Source organism: Petaurus breviceps, unplaced genomic scaffold, assembly GCF_028583685.1.
Source record: "Petaurus breviceps papuanus isolate PSGF00001 unplaced genomic scaffold, PetGlider_PUasm1.0 91133, whole genome shotgun sequence".
Classification (NCBI taxonomy): domain Eukaryota; kingdom Metazoa; phylum Chordata; class Mammalia; order Diprotodontia; family Petauridae; genus Petaurus; species Petaurus breviceps.
Genome location: NW_027187419.1, coordinates 71,347,318 through 71,373,281, shown reverse-complemented (window position 1 = coordinate 71,373,281; position 25,964 = coordinate 71,347,318). Strand labels below are relative to the sequence as shown.

The 25,964-nt window shown below is 36.1% G+C and overlaps 1 protein-coding gene across 3 annotated transcripts in view; it reads right to left on the bottom strand.

Annotated features, from left to right (window-relative positions):
* Positions 1 to 25,964, bottom strand: part of NBEA (neurobeachin) — an 809,664-nt gene that overhangs the window by 241,543 nt on the left and 542,157 nt on the right. For all 3 annotated transcript variants that reach the window (XM_069079971.1, XM_069079972.1, XM_069079973.1), the window contains exon 39: positions 12,852 to 12,995. In XM_069079971.1, the coding sequence (XP_068936072.1) occupies positions 12,852 to 12,995 (144 nt within the window). The remainder of the gene's footprint in view (positions 1 to 12,851; positions 12,996 to 25,964) is intronic.

Sequence of the window (25,964 nt, the reverse complement as noted above, 5' to 3'; positions counted from 1 at the left end):
TTACAAGTGTGACCTTGCATACAAACTCATTTTCAAGAATCTTGAGCTACTTAGTCTTTTCCCTTTTCCCAGGCATTTTGTCTGACTCTTCCTCTGTTCAGTTCTATACAAGAAAAGTAAAGTAGAGAAGCAATGATCTAATATATTCAACCTATAAAAGCATTTACCTTAGTTATACATATATTTCATGTTAAAGCACTCTAGGGGCCTGAAGTACTTGGATATTTATCTTAATTCTCTATTCTATTTGGTTAGGAGAGACCTAACTATTCACTTTAATAAATAATTGGTTATTCCAATTACTAAAGGTACCATTATCATACATAATCCAAAATGCCATGGTCTTTGAGTCCTTTGAGACATAAGGCAATGACATAAAAATAGAAGACACTCAAATATTCCTTGAATTAATGAAAGAATGTACTCAAAGATAAAGAGATAGAAAGGGACTCTTTCAGGAAGAATCCAGAAGGTTTGATACCTACTCACTCCCTTGATCTAGTGGGTAATAATGAAATTGCAGAAGATGTAAACAAAATCTTTGAATAAAACTAAAAAAAAAAAACCCCAAAAAACACCTAGTTGAACTGTCACTAGGAATAGTAGTACCTCCAGACATTTGATTACAAGGAAGGTAATCATGATTTTGGATAACTTCACATTAACTCTATTCTATTTTGTTTAATATAAACCTACTATGTTATCTGTTTCTCTCTTTTTGTCCTAAATTTGGAGAACACATTTTCTCTGAGCTCTAAGATGCTTGCCTTGTCTTTTTTTGGTCCCAAAATTTTAGGTCTATTTCTTTTAAAATTCTTTTGTGTTTTTTTTCCAAGTCTTTATAACATTTTTACCATATATTGATGTTCATACATTATTTACACTTACTACACTTAAAATAATACCACGAATCTGTAGTTATATAGCATCTTTCCTTTGCAAGAGATAATGACTATAAACTCATGATATTATTTTAGAGTAATTTTTAGACATTTGCTATATTATAGAAATAACACATTATTTACAGTAATTTATGGTATTATTTTAAAGTTAATTACAGATTTTTCCTTTGCTACTTCTATTAGATGGATAGGTTTCCATTTTCCCTTTCTTCCTTCTTAATGGGTTGAATAAATTTTTTTAAATTCACTTTTATTTTCACCTCCAAAATCTTTCCCTCTCATGTATCCCTTTCCCCTTGAGAAAGCAGGGAAAAAATAAAAGACATTAGAAACATGTATGTTAAGCAAAGTAAATTCCTACATTAGCTATCAACAAAAAATGAAAGCCTCAATCTTCATTCTTGAGTTCATTACCTCTCTCTGTGCAGATGGGTAGCATGTTTCATCATGAGAGGGTAAGTATATTTTTTTATATTATTACCAATAACAGTAACATACTGTCCTTGAAAACAAGAATCCCAAGAGACAAAAGGTTGAATGATTTATTGTGGCACCTTGAGTAAATTATTAGTATAGAATGGAATGGAATAAGATTCTTGACTTTTAGAACATTTTTCGCAGTCAAAATTAAGTTGAGAATTGAGCAGTTATATAATTAAATCTATATAAACAGTTAACCTGGATAATATAGGCCAAAAGAACAACATTCTCTTTCAACAGTGGGGGTTTTCTTTGCCTGAATTTATGGGATAACTGTCTCAAGTATCCAGTTTTCTTTTATGTAAATTCATTGATTAATAAATTTTTTTCCCAGAGCCTATTTAATAAGGTGTTAAGCTGGGAACCTTAGGGACAAAAATAAACATAAGGCATGATGCCTTGCCATCAAAGAAGTTATAATACAGTGTGGGAGATTATACAGGTATACAAATGATAAAATTAGAAGATAATAAATGCCATAACAGTGGTATGACCAAGGTTGTATACAAGTTCAGGGGAGAGGTGGATCAGTTTTTTTCAGGAATAAACAAAGTAAACTTCATGGAGAAAATAGCATTTGAGATGGGTCTTGAAGAATGACTAGGATTTCAAAAGGAGGGGGGAGAAAAAGAGAGGAGAGAGAGGGGGAGAGAGAGAGAAAAGAGAGAGACAGAGAGAGACGGGATAGGATCCCAGGTAGAAAGATGACATACCCTGCTCCAGTATATGATTAAAGAACAAGTCTTGAGTTTTTCACATCTATTTCAACCCATGCATAAAAGCAATTCCTACTCTATTATACCAGACCAGATCATCTAGCCTTAACAACAATAAGCATATATCAAGTGCCTACTATTTTCAAGGCACTGTGCTAAGACATAAATCACAGTAAAAAAAAATTCATAAAAACAGCTCCTGCTCTCAAGCTCACAGTCTAATGGTGGAGATAACATAAAAACAACTATTTGTTTTGTTGTTTTTGCTTTTTGGAGGGTGGAAGGTAGGGCAACTGGGGTTAAGTGACTTGCCCAAGATCACATGGCTAATAAGTGTTAAGTGTCTGAGGCTGCATTTGAACTTAGGTCCTCCTGACTCCGGGGGTAGTGCTCTATTCACTGCGCCACCTAGCTGCCCCTAAACAACTAATTTTAAAAAAGAAAATACATACAAAATAAACTGGAGGCAATTTCGGAGGGAAGGAAATAAAGGAGAACTAGGAAAGGCTTCTTACAGAAAACTGGACTTTAGCTGAGACTTGAAGGAATCCAGGAGGTAAAGATGCAGAGGGAAAGAGTTCTTAGCATGGGGATAGCCAGTGAAAATGTCTGGGGTTGGGAGATGGGAGTGTTATATTCAAAGAAAAGCAAAGAGGCCGGTGTCATTGGATTATAAAATAAATGGGAGGAGAGTAATAGGCCTTAAAAGTCAAAGAGAGGATTTATTTTTGATCCTCTAGGTAACTGGAAGCCACTGGATGGGGAGGCAAAGACTAATACGGTCAGACCTACATTTTAGGAAAATCTATTTGAAGGTTGAAGGGAGATTCTGAAGGTTGTGGGGAGAAATTTTGAAGCAAAGAGACCAATCAACAGGCTATTATAATACCCTAGCTGTGCGTCGGTGAGGGCCTGGGGTGGTGGCAGTGTCAGAGGAGAAAAGTGGTTGTATACCTGAGATTTTGTGAAGGTAGAAACAGGACATGGAAACAAATTTGATATGGAAGATAGTGAGAGAGTGATGAGTCCAGGATGACACTTACCTGAGGAACTAGGGTAACTGGAAGGATGGCGATACCTTGGACAGGAATGGGGAAATTTGGAAAAAGTGAGGGTTCTGGGTGAAAAATAATGAGTTCAGTTTTTGGACATATTGATTCTAAGATTGCTATGAGACATTCAGCTCGAAATGTACCCTATACAGAAATTAAAAGACTAGAGGTCAGGACAGAGGATAGGGCTGAACAAATAGGTCTGAAAAGCATTTGTATATAAATGATAATTGAATCCATGACAGCTGATAAAATTATTAAGTGAAATAGCATCAAGGAAGAAGAGAAGAAGATCCAGGACAGAGACTTGGGAGACTAACTACAGTAAGTAGATTAGCAACCTAGATGAAGATCGAGGAAAGGAGACTGAGGAGTAGTCAGACAGGAAAACCAGGAGAGAACAGTATTATGAAAACTTACGGAACTAAAGAGAAAAGGGTGGCTGGCAGTATCAAAAATTGTGGAGAGGTAAAGAAACATGAGGAGTAGGAAAAAAACCATTAGATTTGGTAATTAAGAGATCATTTGTACATTTAGAGAGAGCAACTCTGGTTGAATGATAAGGTTGGAAACTAGATGGGGGCGGGTGTGGGGAAGGAAGTGAAGGTATCTATTGTAGACATCCTCAAAGAGTTTAGGCACTAAAGGGAGAAGACATAAGATGATAGGTAGCAGGAGTGGATGGGTCATAGAAAAATTTTTTGAGGTTGGGGGAGACATGTTTGTAGGTGTTAGCGAAGCAGCTGGTAGAAAGGGAGAGACTGAAGTGTCATGAGATAGTAGGGAGGACAGAGGGGGAAATCTGCTGGAGAAGACAGGATGGAATGGGATCACTAGTGCATGTAGAGGGTTAGCCTTGGCAAGGAGAAGGGACACCTCTTCATATAGGACAGGGATGAAGGAGAAGGCAACTGAGTCATGTGAGATGAAGAGGTAGAAGGAAGAGGAAGTTCTTGGTAAATGGCCTTAATTTTTTTTTCAACCAAATGAGTCAAGGTCACCAGCTATAGGGTATGGGGAAGAGGAGCCATGGGAGGTTTGAGGAAGGAAAAAAAAAAGGTTTGGTTTAAAAGGCTGTGCTTAAAGATCTTCAAGAAGGGGGAATCTATCACCTCTTTAAGTAGCTCATTGAACTTATGGACAGCTCTAATTATTAGAATGTCTTCTTGACATCAAGCCTATATTAGACTTTTTGAAACTTCTTTCCATTGCTCCTGATTCTCTCCTCTGGGGCCAAATAAAACAAGTCTAATCCCTCCTTTACATGATAATTCTTCAAATATTGGATGACAACTAACCTTCCTCCTCATACCCCTCACCCCAGCCTTAATCTATCCAGCCTTATTTTACATGCCTTGGATATTAACTCCCTATTTGTTATTTTTATTCTATAATTTCCTGCATAAAAGATCATGCTCTTTTGCAGGAAAAGCAGAAACAAACAAAAAAAAAGAATTGAGCAGCTCTGTATTCTTCAGTGATGATCCTCTACTCTAAAAGCAAAGGTCCCATCCCCTTCGGTCATCTTCTCTTTTCTCTCAATGTAGCTATGCCAAAAGAGCACTGCTCTGCTAGTCTCAATTTACTTTTAGCTTCAACATTCTTGAACTGTTAAACGATGCTGCTATCCTCTTATAATTATCCTATTACCTTACCTTGATTCTTGATTCTGACATTTTTTAAAAGTCTAAGGTGGCAGATGAGTCTACAGTGAATCCTTATCAGTCTTCAGATAAATTCATTTTCCCTCTTCATTGGAATTGTTTCCCTTTATATCTTCAGAATTCATTTCTTTATCTATCTATCTATCTATCTATCTATCTATCTATCTATCTATCTATCTATCTATCTATCTATCTATCTACCTACTATGTCTTCAGAAACAACATTCAAACAACTATTTACAAACAAGGTATATAAAGTAGGCATAATCAATAGAGAAGGCACTAGAATTAAGAGTGAAAATGCTGAAAATTGGAAGATGGGAGTTTGTGAGGAACAGAAAAGAGGCCAGTGTCACTGGAGTGCCTGCAGAGTATATGGAGGTGTGAGGTGAAAGAATACTATAAAGGTAAGAAGGGGTCAGGTTATAAAGGGCTTTGGAAGCCAAAGAGAATTTTATTTTTGATCCTAGATGTGATAGAGAGCCACTGGAATTTATTGAGTAGTGAGTGACATGATCAGACCTGTACTTTAGGAAGATCAGCTGAGCAGAGGATGCAATGGAGCAGGGGAAGACTTATGGCAGGGAGACTAATCAGAAAGCTATTGTAATAATAGTCCAGCCATAAGGTGATGATGGGCTGCACCGGGAAAGAGGAGGATGTCATGGAGGCAAAATCTACAGGAAATTGGGCAGTTACATGGTAACCGTGAGGGGGAAACATGGAAAGCCCAAGTGCTACACTGATAATCATTTAATATAAAGAATCCAGAGCAAGATCTCCAGAACATTGGATAGAATCTCTACATAAGATCTAAAAAAGAATGTAGATGAACCTGGGACAGAATGTGAAGGCATGGCTAGGTTATAAACTGCAAAGATGGAGAAAATATCACACGATGAAATCATAGATTCATTAAAGTTGTTATTGAGCCATTTCAATCATGTCCTACTTTTTGTGATCCCACTTTGTGGTTTTCTTGATAAAGGATACTAGAATGGTTTGCCGCTTCCTTCTCCAGCTCATTTTACAGAGAGAAATAAGGGCGAATAGGGCTTCGTGACTTGCCCAGGGTCACACAGCTAACAAGTGTCTAAAGCTGGATTTGAACTTGTGAAGATGAAATCTTCCTGGCTGCAAGCCCAGTGCTCTATCCATTTTGCCCCTTAAGTATAAATATAATGTAACCGATAATAGAAAAAAACAAAGGATTATCATTATCATAATTTTCAATGACATCTGTACCTTAGTTGCAGTTCAAGGACCTATAAGAACTGTATTCTGAATTTTGATAAGGAGATTTCAGATGAAATACAATTCTGCATTACTTCTCATTGTTGCCAGATATGCCAAGAAAAAAACATTCTAATGCAAATGAACTATGTGTCATGTGTGGGACGCATAATCTCTTCTATAAGTTCAAGAATATCATTCATTTCTAACCTCACACAGTAAACAAATCAACTGTAAATATGTTATGCTCTATTTTTTCAGACAAACAAACCATACTCTCAAAGCCAAACCTGAGTCAAAAGTGAAATATGGCCATTTCTGTCTGAAATCATCTTTAACATTTTTTATGAATTAATATCCTGTTTCAAGCAAATATATTGCTAGCAAATTAAAGTTTTTAGATGGCTGAGAAAGTCATAAATGTAATTGTGCTTCAGTGACTCACTAAAAATTTGAAAATGCAATGAAAGGCAAAGAAAATATGTAGAATGTGGCATTATGAATATTATAACTACTTGTTTGGCATATATTAGCATTCATTTATACTAGCAATTCACTACAGTAGTCATTAGTAATCACATATGTGACATGCCTCTTGAAGTAAATATCTCTGAAAGGAAGGGTGTTAAAACTGAAACAGATAATAATAATATTATTTAAAAATATTTAAAGATATTTGAAAACTTCAAAAAAATTAATGATCTGTGGGAAGTAAAACTGTTTCATTATAATTAATTTAAAAACTGATAGCATTTTTCAACTTTATTGAGCAAAATAATTTATTTTAAATAGTTCATATTGGTCTATTTAATATATCAAATAATAAACAATTTTCAAAGCATAAAGCCACATAACTATCCTTCATAACAAAAATATTATTTAATCACTTAAATTTCATTTAAATATTTTAAAATTATTCATTAATAGGTATGAGATAAAAATAGCATATCTTGTAAATCAATATACTATCACGTACCTATTTATAAAGAGGCTGATGACATTTATTAAAGCTTAATAGACAAAAAAAGGGGGGGGGGGAGGTGCTAGGTGGTGCAGTGGATGGTACACCAGCCCTAGAGTCAAGAGGATCTGAATTCAAATCCAACCTCAGATACTTATTAGCTGTGTGACCCTGGACAAGTTATCTAATAACCCCTATTGCCAAAAAGAAAAAAAAAAGCTTATTTGGAAGAACCAGCATTGAAGATCCTACTTTCCTACTTATTTTTAATATACAAAGGAAAATGCTCTTTTTAAGTTTGAGTATTATATACCATTATATTTCTAATGTCCTCAGCATACTGTGATCCTAATGCTATGCATTTTAACGTATTATCTTCTAATCTGGTGACCTATAGCAGCAGCAGCAACAACAACAACAACAACAACAAAAAGGATTTGGGAAATAAGAGAAAAAGAGAAACATTTTATTCTAGCTAACTTTTATATGTAATCTGTCATTTTGAAAATTTTCATTTCAAAAAACCATAAAGCATTAAGAATTTTAAGGTTTAGAAGTGTATTTTATGTTGGCAATGACATTTAGTTAAAAATTAAAAAAAAATAGTCCTGTGAGAAAAATAAAATTATTTTCATCCAAGAGATTAGAAATAGAAAGTTGAGATTTTATTCACAATTTCTGAGACTCAAAGTGGGTAAATTATCATCAAAGCCTGGTATTGCTTAGTTTTAATTTTGTACTTGGATTTCTTGAATTATGATGTAGATATTTACTATGAGGACTTATATTATTAAGAAAAGGGTTATTTGACTATGGGATTGTAATAATATCTAATTTATTAGACTACAAAGCTCAGTGAAGGCAGGGACTAAGTCTTACCTAAGCATTTCATCTTACCCCAACCCTTAATACAGTTTAAGAAGTAACTGCAGGCATTTAAAAAATGTTGTTGAATTTAGTTACACCCCCCTTCCCAATACTTAACCTGAGACATAGGATAATAATTGACTTGATATAAATTCTTTTGAGATATCTTTTAAAGGTTCTACTAACTCTATTTCTTACTTCCCACCAGCTCCACTGCCTTTGGGCTTCCTTAGGACTCTCCATCATGCCTTCCTTCCCCAGGAAACTCATCAGGGAAATCTCACTATCCTGCAAAACTGAATCAACCTTCGTACTCACATTTCATCCTCTGTCCATCTGACTGGACTCTTTGACTGGCAGGCAGAGCCATGGGCACAAGGTCCTCCATTTAAGGAGGGGGTTCAGCATAATCTTCTCTCCATTTCCTCCCAGATATAATGCTTCTGGACTTTTTTGAACTTCTCCATTAAGTCCCCCTGCTGGGTAACATCCCTTTCACTGTCCCACTCCCACACCTAACTCCCCACTAATTTTTTAGCTTCCTTTTATGTGCTGTTTTCCCAAGTTAGATTGTAGGTGCCTTGGGGGCAGGGGCTGTTTTGTTTTTATATTTGCTATTTCCATCCCTTAGCACAGTGCCTGGAACATAACGGTTGCTTAAACATGTTTACTGATTAAATACTGAATTCATCTCATCAGAATCCATTTAAAATATTATACCTATTAAAAAGTCTTCTTGCTCAGTCCTGTCCAACTTTTTTTTGACACCATACAGGGTTTTCTTAGCATGTTACTGAAGTTGTTTGCCATTTCCTTCTCCAGTAGATTAAGGCAAACAGAAGTGACTTGCCCAGGGTCACACAGCTATTGAGTGAGGCTGGATTTGAACTGGTTTGCTTTACCAGCATTTCTATCCATTGAGTCACCTAGTTGCCTAATATCAAGTCTACAAAGTTATTAATAAGGGACCTTATTTTCTTAGAATTTCTGACACAGGATAACCATGAACCTGACTTTTCTTGAGTTTTCTGATTAGCACATAGATTTGGTTTGCTTTAGTTTTTTAATGTGAAAGAAAAAGGAGTTAATCATTGACAAATCTGTTAGCTACTTAATTTACAATTTGTTACCATGTTTTGAGGTAGTAATCAATATTTAAAGCTATTTTGAAGCTTCTTGAGATTTAAGGGCTCCCTTATAGGTATAGGAGGAAGTTTTGAGGAACAGCAGTGCCTATAACTAATGACTTCCTGCAGGAAATTTGTTCTAAGTTAAAAGTCTAAAGGCTGTCAGAGGAATATCAGCAATGCTGTTTTGTCAATTTTTTTTTTCAAACATACATTCTGTGGCTTGGGTATTTTAAATTAAGAATGCTACTTGGCATCTCTTTATCTTTAAGCATCTTGTAAGATTAGAATTAAATAACATTATATAACATAATTTGAAATGAGGCTTGCTTAGAAAGGTTTGCTTACTTTGTGCACATTTAGTATTACAGATAAAGTCCTATTATAATAAACTCAAGGGAAATGTCCAAATGATTTTTATTGTACTAGAATTTTACTGTATGAACATTTCTCAAAAGATGGCTCTAAGAATTATAGACCTGGAAGTTTTTCTAACTGGTTACTTGAGGTAGTGGTATACAATTATGAAGAAAGGAGAAAAAACTATGGATTTGGAGCCAAGAGATCTCAAATGGAATTTTGGTTTTAACTGAGCCTCTGAGGCTCAGTTTCCTCTTCTATATTATGGGAATAATAATACATATGCTAACTGCTTCATAGGGTTTCTAGGAAGGAATTTTGTGAATTGTAAAGTGCCACAGAAATCAGTTATTTATTGCCTAGAAAAATAAAAAATCAAAATGTAAAATCATAAAACATGGATCTATTTGAAAAAAGGCAATATCTTTTCCATAAGAGGAGACATTTTTCTTAATTTACCACAGTTCTTTGAAATGAGAAAAGGAAACAGTAGAGTGCTAAATTAATAATGAGGACTAAAGAAGAAAGGTGAACATAATTTTGACTTTCAAAATGATTTTGAAAACATTTCACACCAAAAACCACTCTTTTAAAATAGTAACTATGCTATTTGGGGAAAAGAGTACTGGCACTTTCCAGTATTCATAAATGTTAACACTGGAATGCTTCTGGAACTGGTTCCAATATCAGACATGCTAAGTTGAAATTCCAGGAGGATATCCATGTGATAGCCATGACTCAGATATGTGGGACTAGAGTTTAGGGAAGAGTTAAAGGCTAAACATATAGAATTATCAGAAGTCATCTATAGAGAGATGAAAGCATGGAACTAGATGATATTACCAAGGGAAAGAACATAGAGAAAGAAGAGAGGAGATCTAATATAGAGGCTTTGGAGTAAACCACACTTATAAAAACGGAAGCAGAGAATGAATCAACACAACCATTTTGTAAGCAAAATGCTTAGTTAATGAAGCAATCTCTAAGGCCTCACATAACTTGAATAGGCAGTAAGGTAGCAGGTAGACTTTCTCCTATTAGAAAAAAAGAAAAATAGGAATTCTGCTTATAAAATGGGCTCTGAATTTTTCATTATGATTCAGGAAAGAGAACCTGAAATTACTGTGGACTTTCCATGAAGGAATTAGTGTAATCTTCTTTTACAAACAGGAAGAGTTTTCTTCCCCCCCCCACCCCCAATAATACCAGGCACCATTAGTTAAGATATAAGGAACAAACAAAAATGAACAAACTCATAATCTTAACCTGTACAAAATTATAGTAAAGCCAAACATAAAATACTTTGCACAGCTCTGGTTACCACTCAAGGAGGACATGCCAAGACTTAGAATAATTGAAAACAAAATATAAAAACTGTCAAAAGTCATATATGTAAAGAGTGTTACATGTTTCAGTCTTTAGGCTAATGCCAAACATGGAATGTATGACTCAACAAGGTCAGGAATATATATTCTCTTTCCCTTGATCTTATTACAAATTCTCTTGTGTCCTTTTCTATTTATAATTCCTTTCAATAATGAGCAGGTAAAAATCAGCAGCACATATGAGATCAATGATGTAATAATGAAGTGTAATCTAAAATTTAGTTAACTTTTGCCCATTAAAATATGATAAGCCACAAAAGATCACTTTTCCTTGTCATCATCTTTCATTCCTAAGGTAACTTAAAATAAATAATTTCTCTTAATTTTTTTCCATTAGACACCTTTCTCTACAGAAGCAATGCCTGGTACTAAGGTTTACAGTGCACTCAATTCAATTTAACAAACACCTAGTCACTACTATGTAAGGAGCTGGAAAAAGAACCAGTTTTGAACCACAAATCTTCCCACCTGGCATTTTGTCTACTATCCACCACATATACCAATATTCCTTTGAGTTTATATCACACAAGATGCCTAGCACATATAAAACACTTAATAAATATTTACTGAATGAAGGAAGATAAATTATAAGTTTCAACTCAGGTTTCTATAAACAAAAGTACTTTATGCTGTATTTTATACAAAATACTACCAAATAGCAGTATTTTGACCACCTCTGCCTAAAGTAAGTAAAGGATTTCTCCAATTCAGTAAGCATTTATTCAGTACTTATTTATATATTTATATGCAAAACACTGTGATGTGTGGGGGATATGAAGATGAAAATGAAAAACACTTCTCTCAGGTAGGAATAGGGAGATGAAAGAGTGGAGATGAAGACAGTAAGGGGTTAGAAGTAAAAGACTGGAGGGTGGATGGGCAGAATCTCTTTAGGACAGAAAACTTTAAGGGCTACATATCCATTCTGGAAGGGTTCTCTATAATTTTATTTTCCTTTTGAGATGGGCTTATCTTCTCTTTCTAGAGTCATCAAACATTACTACTGGTTAGGGTTTCGCAATGCCTGGGCTTACTGTAGAACAGTTCTTAACCATTTTTGTGTTAGACTTCTTTAGTAAAGATCCCATCTCAAATCATGTTTTCAATGCATAAATATAACATATAGGATTACAGCGCAAATCAATTATATTAAAATGCAGTTATTGAAATATTAAGGTAAAGTGTTCCTGTTATAAAATAAAATATAAATTAACTTCTTGTATACAATTTATGCCTTTCAGGAAACCACAAAACCCTTTTGTGATTTTTCCAGTTTTAAACTTGCTAGTAATTTACAGAAAAACAATGGGCAAAAATATCTCCCTTAGCTTTTCATTTTGGCCTTAGACCTACTTGGGAGAGAAAAAGGTATAAATCAGTAATAAGGAGTATATATATATATATATATATATATATATATATATATATATATATATATATATACACACCCAAACTTCAGGGAGAGAATGGAATTATAGGTATAAGGGCTTGGGATAAAGAGTAGCATACGGACTGGTTGTTAAAGAGAGGTATAAGGAAATGGGATAAGGCTAGAAGTGCTGCTAGTGAGAACAGGAACCAGCAATGGAGCTTGGGGGAGCAGCAGGGGTAGAACTGGGTTGAGAGAGCAACAGTTACATTCTTCAGTCTCAGGTAATAGAAGCATTGACAGCAGTTGGAGAACAAGAAAAATCTCAAGAATGGCAATGAAGAGGTAACGGAATAAAGGTTCCCATGGCCAGGAGCAGCATGATATTCAAGGCAGCAATTACAATGTAAACACAATATATTAGATAGGGATTGGCAGACATATATGCATAATTTGCAGCATGAGTTTTCTTTTAATAAGGTAGAACTTATTCTGTAAGATTGTAAACTTCCTCTTTTACTAGGAATGTAACATACTGAGTCAGTAGCATACATTTTTCATTCCCATGATAAGATTTGGAAATGCAGTATATAGTTATGTCATAGCTTTTCTACGTACACACAAATGTGTGTGTGTGTGTGTGTGTATGGATGAATAGGTATCTGCATATGTACACTCAGAGACATACTCAGAGCCTTATCCTTTATATATGTATGACAAATATTAAAATTTTACCTGCAAGGTTGTCAATTTCTTTTTCCTGTAGTAAGCTGACTGCATCATCATCTCCTTCTAGCATGAGCTCTGTTTCTGCATTCTGGTTCACCACAGCTTGACTTCTGAATGTTTTCTTTGACTTGAGTACATCTTCATCAGTGCCTAAGAACAATAAAATATAATTTAGGTCATCTAATTTCAGGTTTTATTTTTTAAAAGTGAATAAATATTAGAAAGTTGGTTCTTATAATAATGGCATATTAAAGGAAGATGTTATAAATTGCTTTACATTATTTCACAATTAATTGCTAAAATGTCAGTTATTTCAGGTGGTAATAATTTATGTCTACTTTTTAATCTATAATTAAAGGCAAGGTGGTTAAGTAGATCAAATGCTGAGTTTGCAGTTAGGAAGACCTGGGTTCAAATCCTACATCTGATACTTACTAGCTGTCTGATCTTGGGCAAGTCATTTAACATTTATGTATCATAGGTAAATTCTTTAGAACTTTTCTGTTAAGTGACAGACAGATTGGGTTGCTATCTCCATGGTAGAGGAATTCTAATACTGGGATTCTATAGTAAGGAAATCATAGATCCCTCATGTATATTTCAATTATATCATTTATATATGTGTGTGAATATATGTGCCTCTTATACATATTAGCTGTGACACTGGGCAAGTCACTCAACTTTTTAATGCCCCAGGCAAATCTCTAAGAATATTAATTGAAGGACAGATGCCATCTGTGTTGACAGAGGGAGTTCCTCATGCATGAAGCTGTGGGTAGGGGTGTGTTACTGTTCAGTTATTTCCACTGTGTCAGACTCTTCATAGGGGTGTACTATACAACAATGGAATCTACCTATCTGTCTGTTTGTCTGTATCTATCTGTCATGTCTCCACTTAAGTCCTACCTATTATGGTGGTTCATCATGGCACAGTGTTGACTTAGTTCTTGAAGGCTATGTTAATTTAATGTGAACTTTTTGTAGGTCCCATACCAAGCTGGAAAGGTTTCAATATAGTCCAGTTAATCTGAGAACATGTTAACTGAAGTTTGGTGAGGCTTATCATCAGAAGATTGGCTACTTGTTAAGATATTTGTGTATGTACACACACACAAACACACACACACACACAGGAGGCACAGCATGGTATAGAAGTTCAAATGCTGAATTTGAAGCAAGGATTATCTGGGTTCAAATCCTGCCTCAGACACTTACTAAGTGAATAACCATGAATGATTATTAACTTAAGCTTCATAAAACTCAGTTTACTCATTTGTTAAATGGGGATAAATACATTACCTATCTCAAAGGATATGTATGTAATATGTAAAAGGCTGTAAATGTGTGTAAAATGAAATGTTTCATATATTTATATAGTACCTTAAAAGTGTTCTATTATTACTGGCCACAATGATTAACAAAGAACATTTATAAGGCATAGCAAAATTGTGATCTACAACAGGGCAAGGAATAACTACATCAGTGAAATCACCAAAGTATTGAAGTGTACATTGTCAAACTGTTGCCAGTCTAAGAAACATTTAAAATTGGACAATCCTGATAAAGTCTAAGAAAATGAAATAATATAGAATAAGGCTTGCCTTAGGAGTAGCAGCTTCTCTATGAGGTATGATTTCACAACACACATGTACAAAAACATCTGCCCAAATTGGCTATCAAGATTTTAAATTCCAAAACTGGAAATAAATTCTTTTAAAGGGATTGTTTCCTTTAAAAATGCAAGTAGCACTGGGAAAGTTAACTCATTAAATTTCATCCATCATTTATATAATACATATTTGGTGAATAACTATATTGCATCCTTTCTTGAGAGCAAGTTTTCATATGGATGAAGAAAATATGAAGAGAGTGGGAGAGTATAGTAGAAAGAACCACTGGATTTAGACTTGGGGTCAGGAAGACTTCTACCATTTATGAGCTGTGTGGCTTTAGGCAAGTCATTTAACTTTTGTGAGTGACAATTTCTTCATCTGAAAAATAAGGATGAAAATAAATGTAGTACTTATTTTACAAATTTGCCATAAGACTTAGATTATGTATGTAAAGCAGTTGGCAAAGAAATTATCAAATAAATGTCAATTATTATTAGGAAGGTACTAGAAGGTACTCAAAGGAGGGACAGCAGGGAAAAAATCAGGGGTAATAAAGACAAACTTTACCTACTTAATAATTTTAAGTACTGACACTGATATAGATTATTATTTAACTTTTTCTATCAACCTCACCTCAACTTTTTTACTTATAAGTATGTCATTATTAGTTTCATGAAATAATTCAAGAACTTATCCTCTATTCAGAAAGAAAGACTCACAGGTATTATCAGTAATAATAGCTAGGATATTTTATAGTGAAATTGTTTGGAACAGATGTATAAGCAGGTTTTTCAGTAAATGAAATAAATATGGATTTTCTAAAATTAATTTTCCTTCCATTTTAAAATAAAATGATGACAAGGACATACCCATGGATAAATAAAACATGACAAAGGAGACTGAAATCTGGAATATTTGAACCACAGAATTTAAAAATCTGGAAAGCACCTCAGTACTCACATGGTACAACAAATGCACAAAAGTAATCATTATTATAACATTTCCTATAAATGGGTGACTAATGTTTGTTTGAAGACCTCCAAGGAAGAAGAACTTTTAGTTCATTTCACTTTAGGGCAACTCTAATTGTTGATAAGTTTTTTCCTGATACCAAACTTAAAATGGTCTCTTTGCAATTTGTATTGATTACTCAAGGTTTTAGTGCAGACAGGCCAAAGAGAAGTCTAATTTACCCCTGCTCACATAATAGCATGTAAACCCCAGTCATTTCTGTAAGCTAAATATGCCTGGATCCTTCAACTGATCTTTATCTATCATAGAACTCAGTACTGTTCAGCATCCTGGTTGCCTTTTTCTGGACATTGTCTAGCTTACAATATCTGTTTTAAATGTTGTTGCCCAGAAGTGAATATAGTATTCTAGAGAAGGAGAGAGACAGACAGAGAGAGAGCGAGAGCGAGAGAGAGAGAGTGAGAGCGAGAGCGAGAGCGAGAGAGAGAGAGCGAGAGCGAGAGCGAGAGCGAGAGAGAGAGAGAGAGAGAGAGAGAGAGAGAGAGAGAGAGAGAGAGAGAGAGAGAGAGGAGATGAGGTGTTGAGGGAGCACTGGGGGTGGAGACAGTTAATTTCCCTCTTCCTAGAAGTTACAGTTTTCTTAATAAGGCCCAAGATCACATTAGCTTTTTTGGCTGCCATGTCACACTACTGATGTATTTTGAATTTGGAGTCCACTAAAATTCAAAAACCTTTTTTCAAAATACTTGCTGCCTTTCCCATTTTATACTTGTGAAGTTAAATTTTTTTTTTTTAGTATTCAAGTGTATTGCTTTACACTGATCTCTATGGAGTTATCTTATCTGAATCCTTCAAATACTTTAGATCAGAGATTCCCAAACTTATTTGGCCTACTGCCCCCTTTAAAAAAATTTACTCTGTGCCCCCATGGCAATCTGTTTTTTTTAACCCTTTAATGGTTAAAAAAATAATTTGCATCATATAAAAAAATTAAAAACCAAACATCTTAAATTTAATGGTTTGTTATAAATTTGTGGGTTTTTTTCCTGTACTGAAATTTTGGTTGCATTATGTAACCATATGGTACTGTATCATAAACAAGTCATTACACACACATGCTGCTGCATGGTGGACTTCCCTACAATGTGTGACATGTTCACTTGCAAACCCTTGCTTGTTAAGATCTGTCAGTGGACATGGCCACTGATTGGTTATAATTTGTATTTTGTGAGTTTATTTGGAAAAGAATGTAATCACTATGACTCTAACTCTGTTACACAACAGATGGAACATGGTTTTTCAAAATTTTCTTCTCTTCTTTCTTTATCCTTCCACTGCCCCCTTATTTTTATTCAATGATCCCCAATTGCACTCCAGGCTACTAATGCCGCCCCCCCCCATATTGTTCCAGTGTTTCCCAGGGGGCAGTATAGCCCACTTTGGGAACCTATGCTCTAGATCCTGACTGCCATCCAGTGTTAGGTATTCCTCTGAAAATCTGATGAAAATGTTATTTATGCCTTTATCTAAGTAATATATAAGAATGCAAACCTAGAGCTAGGTGTAGGTCCTTGGAATACTCCACTGGACATCTCCTGCCACATCTACATTAAACCATTAACTACAACTCTTTGAGTCTTCTCATGCATTCAGTTCTGAATACACTGGCACTAATTTGTCAATGGATCAGCTTCTTCCTACTTAGTTTAAAGTACTGGGGAAGAATACAGGATAAGAAACATTTCCTGTGTGTTCTACTAGATATAGGTCCATTTGGCTACAGTAAAAAGTTTCATGAAATATCCTATGCTTATGATTCAGTCTCTGAGTAGGGATAATTTCTTGACTTTGTACTTAATTGTTTGTATGAATCCTTTTAAAACTGTGAATAAAAATACTAAAGTAATGTTTTTATGGACAGCTAAATGCCTTGCTAATTTGTTAGGTTTGTGAAAAAAAATGATAAGTTGTTTTACATAGTTGAAATTAATGAACAAATAAAAGACAATAAAAAGTACTGTTAAGTAAATTTGGAGCTACAAAATCTATATTAACCCTTGAAAACAACTTAATTTTATAGCCATAAAATAAACATTCATCTAAAAGGAATATATGAAATTAATCACTTCCCTTAACTATGACCTCACTTCTGTTGGTTTGTTAAATATATCACTTAGCTATAAGTCAAGCTGTTTGGTTTTGTCATCCTATACCATACATTTATCTAAATCAAAGTGTATGGCTTTTTAATCACTAGATCTTTATGAATTGAGGTTCCATTTGTCAAAATTACAGGCAAGAAGAGGTAAAGTCTCAAAGGGCTGCCTCATTATAAGGATTGTAAACACTGTCCTTACAAAGAATTACTAGAAATACCCAACAAACCAAAAACTGGTTGGGAAGAAAATTTATTTCCAATCATCTGTCTTCAGAAGATGTGTTGTACTGAAGTGTACTTTGTGACCTCTCAATCCATTCATCAATAAACTAACAAGCAAACACCACCAACCAGATCTTTCCTTGAATTTGAAAATGGAAATGATATTTAAAGCTGGATCAATCAGAGGTTAGGTATTCTTGTTTTTCTAAGAAAATTTCAAAGTATTCTAATTATAATAAGCTTTCATAAAACAGAAGAATATACAATACAAAAATATTTGACATAAAATTCCCTTTTGGCATTTTTTTAACTTCATCTAAAGAATAAGTAACAACATCCTTCAAACTTTAGAATTCATAATACAATACACCTAGTTGTTGAAACTATTTGAAACCTTTTTTCTAAAATGAAGATTATACAACATAAGCCAAATGATCTTTTTTTTCACTTCCATAAGATTCTACTGAGAACCAATTAAAATAAATACAGTAATAACAATGAAATGATTTAGAAAACTGAAAGGCTAAGTGTGTGCAGTATATTAGAAATGGTCCCCTGATAAAAACAAAAACCAACAAACGAACACAATATAGCTATCTAGTATACACATATTACAAGTAAGTGAATAACTGAAGAAATTAAATTATATATGGATAGTTTCTACTAAAGAATACCTTTGCCCGAAATGTCCCTAGGTATTTTGACATAATACAGATACTGCTTATATGGTGAAAATACATTAGATAATTTAATCTTCTATTCTGTATGAGGAATTAGTAATCAATTTTTGATCATATATGCTAATAGAAAGGAAAAGAGAATCGGGGAGGGGGAACCCCAATCAAAGGTGAATTCTGACACTCTTTAAATGTAGCTTTGAAATGCCAGACACAGTCAGCCAAAGACACACAACTAACTCCTATGCCTAGTTTATGCCTCTGGAAGTGTGTATTTCTTTTTCCAATGCAAATCACAACCCCTCAGCTCCACAGTAGATGGTCTTGGTGAGTTGCTGTAGCTGAAAAATCTGATCTGGTAACTAACACACTAAAGATGAGCCTCTCTGAATTATGCTAAAATATGATAATAAAGACATAAGAAGGGTAGCTAGGTGGCACAGTGGATAGAGCACTAGGCCTAGAGTCAGGAAGACCTGAGTTCAAACTCAGTCTCAGACACTTACTGTGTGACTAAGCAAATCACTCAACCCTGTTTGCCTCAGCTTCCTCACCTGTAAAATGAGCTAGAGAAGGAAATGGCCAATCACTCCAGTATATTTGCCAAGAAAACCCCAAACAGGATCACAAAGAGTTAAACTTTATAGAAATGAATGAATAACAACAAAGACATCATAAACTGCTAAGTGCCTAAGTAGATAGCAGTTGGCTTGCTTGAAGGCATTTTTATGGTCATTCAAACTCAAAAGCAGCCACCTTGTAGATGACCAAAGAACCCTACCCCTCCACCTCATCCCTGCCTTTTCAGATACACAATGTTGCCTGATAACCTGGCACAACTCTACCCCAGGCATAACCTCTATGGACAATGATATTCACACTCATTCCTGAATCATGAACATACTGTGTCATTTCCTCTGAATCCCTGTGATTTTGAAACCCTGGCTGCCAGTGTTTAAACCCTGTTTTTGTCCCTTCTCTGACTGCTCCCTTATTCCCATTACCCTCAACCCAACCCCACCAACATCCTAATCTAAAGCTCTCCATCTAGAGGCAGCTAGGTGTTGCAGTGGATAGAGTGCTAGGTTTAGAGTCAGGAACACCTGAGTTTAAATATGACTTCAGACACTTACTAGCTATGCTACTCTGGGCAGGGTCACTTAATCTGTCTGCCTCAGTTTCCTCAATTGTAAAATGGGGATAATAATATGTTGTAATGAGCATCACATGAGATAGTATTTGTAAAGCACTTACGACAGTGTTTGGGACATAGTAGGTGCTAAAGAAATATTTCCTTCCTTCTTTCCATTCTTTCCACTGTGTTCTCTGAAATGTCTGTTCCACAGGTAACAAATTAGCTTTTATCTTAATATTTCCCTTTCCTGAATCTTCCATCTTCTTTCACTTACTGAAACCTGGCTCCCTCCTGATGACAATGCTTCCTGGCCACCAGTTTCAGCACTGATTAAACCTCTACTATTCCTGATTCAGTGGTCGAGGAGATGCAATATTTCTTCCTCTTCAGGTTTTCCCTCTAACACCCTCTCTTCCTTTGCAATTCATATTTATCACCAAATCAAGATTCTAGTGTCTACAAACATCAAAGCCACTCTCCTTCCTTCTCTAATATGTTTAATGTCTGGCTCATAGTCTTTCTCTTTTTAAAAATTTTTTTAAAATTATTTTAAAATTAATTTCTTTGTTTCCTTTTAGTTTATAGGATTCAATTCCACAATTCCTCGAGTTTCACATTTTTGTCCCCCTCCCTCCCCTCCCCCCCCAAGGCGGCATATAGTCAAGTATAGGATCTATAAATACTTTCACATTATACATTAGTCAGGTTATAAGGACAGATTGTACCAGCTGGAATGAAAGATGGTAAAGAGGACATAAAACCAAATAAGAGAAGGAAAAAGATCAGGTATTTTGCTTCCACCTGGATATAAACTCAGTTCTTTCTAGTTCTTTCTCTGGATGCAAATATTTCTCTCCATCAAGAGTCTTTTGGGATTGACTTATATCACTGCATTGCTGAGAAGAGTCCAGTCTAACAAAGTTGGTCATCACACATACGTTGTGTCTGTAATTGTGTACAAATTTCTCCTGGTTCTACTCTTCTTACTCAGCATCAGTTTGTATAAGCCTCTCCAGGTAAATATGAAGACTGTCTGCTCCTCGTTTCTTATAGCACAATAGTATTCCATTTCGTTCATATACCACAACTTGTTCAGCCATTCCCCAATTGATGGGCACCCCCTTAATTTCCAATTCTTTGCTACCACAAAAAGAGCTTCATAGTCTTTCTCTTTTCCTCAACTCCTGCCTTCATGTTAGGGGACTTCAAGATAGATAATGATACTACCTCAAACATCCCAACCTCCCAGGTCCTCAATTTACTAATTTTTCATGACCTATTCCTCTACTCCACCTGAGCTACACAAAGATGTGGTCATGCCACTCATCTTTCAGTCACCCATATGTGCACCACTTTCATCTTCAGGATCTCTGAAATTCCTTCATCTGATCACAATCCGTTGTCATTTCACCTCTTACTCCCCCTTGCAACCCCCAAATCTGTCCTCTGTCCTTAATGACCATTAGCCCCTCTGTTTTCGGTTCTTTTCCAAGCCATCAATCCTGCACTGGTTGTACTCTGTCCTTTTCTCCACCTTGGTGAACGAGTTCAATTCTACACAGCTTCTTCTCTTGATACCCTTGCCCCCTTATCTTATCATCAGTCTTGCCCTGCCAAGTCTCATTTCTGCATTGCTGCCACAACCTTACTCACATACTCTTGAACAAAGTTGGAGAATACTACAAAACTGCTGACTTGGGTCTACGACAAATTTATGTTAAGTAGGGTCTGTAGTGGCAATGGAGATTTGAAAATCTTCCCTGTCGTATAATAGACTTAGAGTAATTTGAAGATCTTCCCTTCTTAATAGGCCAAATATAATCACATGGAGACTGTGGTGGATGGAGTTTGCTGAATGGGTGGAACAAGAAATGAGTCAGAGCATTTAGTGTGGAGGCAGAGGACGCAGGCAAGGACATGGCTAGACTTGTGTTTGTTTGTGGGAAGGCCCAAGCAGGGGCAAGGCTTTGAAATAGTGCTGCTTTCTGCAGTGTTATTGTGTATGGATTTGTTGCTATGATGAATTCAGTTTTCTGCTGTTGGGATGTGGCTTTCTGGTGTCTGAATAAATGTTTTGCTTCTGTCTTCTATATGGAGAGTCTGTTATATTTTGGGATTTAGACCTATGGTAGCATATTCATAGTCGCCGTTGGTGCTGTGGGTGACTGCTTTTCAAAAGGGGTATACTGAACTTCAGATGAAGGGAGTTCCTAGATCAAAATCCTAAGGGTACATTTTGGTTTTGTTGTTTTTGCCATAAACTCCAATTTGCATATTCATCTTATACAGTCACTTGTAACTCCACCAGGCCATTTTGCACAGGCCATAAATCTAGGGCCAATTGTGTAGCAGCCTTGGCTTCTTCAAAAGCTTTATTCTGCTTAAGTCCCCAATCAAATTTATATTTCTTCCTACTAACTTTACATAAAGGCCTCAAAATCTGTCCCAAATGTGGTATGTGATATTGCCAATACTCAAACAATCCTATAAACTTTTGGGCCTCTTTTTTATTGGTAGGAAAAGGAAAATACTGAATCTCTTGTTGGGCTTGTGAGAGAATCTCTTATAGCCCCTTATTCTACTGTATACCGCAAAATTTTATAGTTTGAGCTGGTTCTTGAATCTTTGCAGGGTTAATTTTCTATCCTTTGCTTTTCATATGATCAATTAAAAGCCTCAAACTCTTTTCCACTTCTTTTACATTTTTCCCTATATCATAATATCATCTATGAGTTGGGTAAGCTCTACACCAGGTAGCTCTAATTCATCCAAATGTTCAGTCACGATCCCATGACAAATATTGGGGCTATACAGATATCCTTGTGTCAAGCAGGTAAAAGTATACTGTTTGCCCTGCCAAGTGAAAGCAAACTGGTTCCATTGTTTAGAATCTATTGGGATAGTAAAGAAAGCATTGGCTAAATCAATAACTGCACACCAAATCCCATCATATTTCTGGATCCTTTTTATTAACATAACAGTATCTGGAACAGCAGCATACAAGGCCAGGGGAGGGGGCGGGGAGAGGAGGGGAGTTATTCAATTGTCTGTAATCCACTGTCATTCTATAGGTTCCATCTGACTTTCATATTGGCCAGACAGGATTATTCCATCAAGTGGTTGCTGGGACCAATACTCTTTTCTCAACATATTCTTTTATAGTATTGGTAATTTCATCTTGCCCACCAGGCACACAATATTGCTTTAAAATAATTACTTCAGAAGGTTCAAGTAAAGTGATTGGGTCCATTTTTATTTTTCCCACCAAAACTATTAATTCCTATCTTTCTTACTGCATATTGGTATCTCCTCTCAGGTAAATTTTGAGTCATACCTCTCAATATATCTATTTTGACAATGTATTCAGGAATTGATACAATTACCACAGTATATTCTTTCTTAGGTAATTGTCCAATTTTCATCATAAGTTTGACCTGTCTGACTGATATTTCAGCCCCTCCCAGTCCTGTAATGGTAATAGGAGTTCCATGTTTTAATTTATCCAGATTCCCACATACAAGGGAGGCCTCTGCCCCAGTATCTATTAATGCCCTAGTTACAATATTTGTTCTGTTTTTCCAACATATGGTCAAATTGATGTGGGGTCTGTAATCCTATCACGTCTTTAATCTGAGCTGGGGCTTGGCCAATTTCCTATTCTCCCTGAAGGTGTGACGAACTTGGATACAATAATTCAGAAGGATCTGTAGGGGCAGTTCTTACTTCCCTATTCCGTCTAATATTAAGTCCCCTTTCTTGGTACATTTTATATAGTTCATTATTTGGAATACCATCTATTCTTCCAAAATTTACCCTTGCTCTCAATAGAGTAGTAAACAATTCTTTTCTTGTCAATCTATTCTGACACTGAACCCACTAGCTATTTGCTCTTCTCTTATGAGGAAATGTATCTTTTTCCCATTCCCCCCAAGTCAGTTAACTGTGAAATCTTATCCAGCACCCCTGAACGAGGGTATCCCATCTCCCCAATATGTAGAGTCAGAATTAGGTGCTTATAAGCAGGAAGAGCCATCTTCACTATGATATTTCTTTGGTAAACTGCTAAGGGGATACTATGATAAACATCAGTGTCTCTGACTACGATAGCTGTCTTCATTACCTACTCCTTTAACTTTCTCACATAGTCTCTAAGAGAATACCAGGTTCTATCTCCACTGGGTCACATAGAATCAGTGGGATACATTTTACTGCATCCCTAGGCAGCTAAAGCTAACAGATTAGTTCCATTGTTACCTCCTTGCATATGGTAATCCCTAAAAGCATGCTGTACAAAAGGATTCTGACTAATACCTATAAATTTCAAGCAATCTGAATTATCTACCTAAACTTCTCCAGCCCCTTTATTACTAATTCTCACACTAAGGATTCTCCCATCCTTTGGGTGAATCGACTTAATATATCAGTGACCTCTGCTTACTAAAATCCTCAATGATGTCCCTGAACTCTGTGTGGCCTTCCTAGTTCTCCTGCTTTCTACTCAGTATGGGGCAAACTTCTCCCTGAGAAGCCTCATCTAACATTGTTTAATTTTCCTCCCATACATTCTCCTGGCAGTCATTGTCGGGGCAACTAGGCTCAGCCTGCGCCAGAGCTGCATGCACCTTCCTTTTGCTAGTCTTTTTCTTTTTGTGAGCTAAACCCACAATAGCCTTCTCTCTTCTACCACATGAGACTTTTTAGCTTGCTCTTCTGAAGGGAACCTCACATGCTATAATATGGAAAGTTTCTCATACAAATCAGTCAATTCCCTTTCCATCTGAGTTTTTTCCTGCAGCAATTTGTCTCTGCTTTTACATATAATACAGTAATGGGTTAGTAAAACCCAGCTTCTTCTACAAACTCCTGTCAGTTCTTTCTTTCCCTGGTTTTATTGGTATTCCTTGCAAACATCTTTCTAAATCTCTAGGTTCTCCCTTTTGTAGCCTCAGTTTCTAGTTTTCATAGGGTCCAGTGATTTTAGCCCATTCCCTTCCTAGGGAGGAATAAGGTAAATCCTCCCATCTGGAGATATTCATTTCTTCCTCTAAAGTCTTTCTGCTTCCAAATGGAGATCTGGTACCTTGCAATCCTGTTTGTGATGCCAAATGTATCACCAAGGCAACATTCATAGCACCAATGGCAACTATGAATATATTGGCATAGTTCTGAATCTCAAAATATAACAGACTCTCCATATAGAAGACAGAAGCAAAACATTTATTTAAACACCAGAAAGTCAAATCCCAACAGCAGAAAACGGAATTCATCACAGGAACAAAGAAATCTATACATAATAACACTGCAGAGAGCAATACCATCTCAAAGTCTTCCCCCTGCTTGGGACTTCCCACAAACCCTCACAAGTCTAGCTATCTCTTTGCCTGTGTCCTCTCTCTCCCTCTACTCTAACTTCTCTGACTCATTTCCTGCTCTACCCCTTTCTGTTCCACCCATTCAGCAAACTCCTTTCACCACAGATTCCATGCAATTATATTTGGCCTATTAAGGGGCAGGGAAGATCTTCAAATTCCCATTACCTTTACAGGGTCTCAAATTGGTTAAGACAATCTTACATTTCCCTAACTGACTCACTATTGCACTCATCACAGCAGCTTTTCTGAATCTTTTCATCCCTCCTCAAACTTCCCATGGCTCCTCTGCTCCCTCTCCACCCCCTCATCTGAGAACCTTATCTCACATTTCACTGAAAAAATTGAGGCCATTTGCCAAGAGCTTTATCTTATGCCCGCCTCTTCATCTTGTATCACTAAGATGCCTTCTTCCACTTTATAATCCTTCCCCTATTTTACATGAAGAAGTGGTCCTTTTTCTTGCCAAGGCAAACCTCTCTGTATGCACAAGTAATTCTAATCCACATAGTCTTCTCTACCCTATTCTCTCAACTTATCTTCAATTTCTTCCCATTTACTAGGTGCTTTCCTATTGCCTACAAACATGCCCCTGTCTGCCCTATCCTCAAAATACCCTCATCTGATCTGCCCATTTCTTCTAGCTATCATCCTACCGGGTTTCCCCGATAATAAGACCTATCCCGAAAATAAGCCCTCCCCTTACTGTGTAAGATTCCTCTAAAATAAGCTCTCCCCCGAAAATAAGCCCTATTGAGATTGCTACTGTAGTGAAGGTGATCCCCTGCGCTACACGCTACATTATGGTACCCTCTGTATGCACTGTTCCCCCCCCCCCCCCGGGTGAAATGCACGCTGCGCTCCGAGCTGCATCCAATCAAAGCTGCAGCAGTGAGCGCTTCATCCTGTTCTTCCCCAGTGATTTGCTTGCTGGCACCATTGAGAGCAGTGCCGCGGAGGAGAGCTGAGGCAG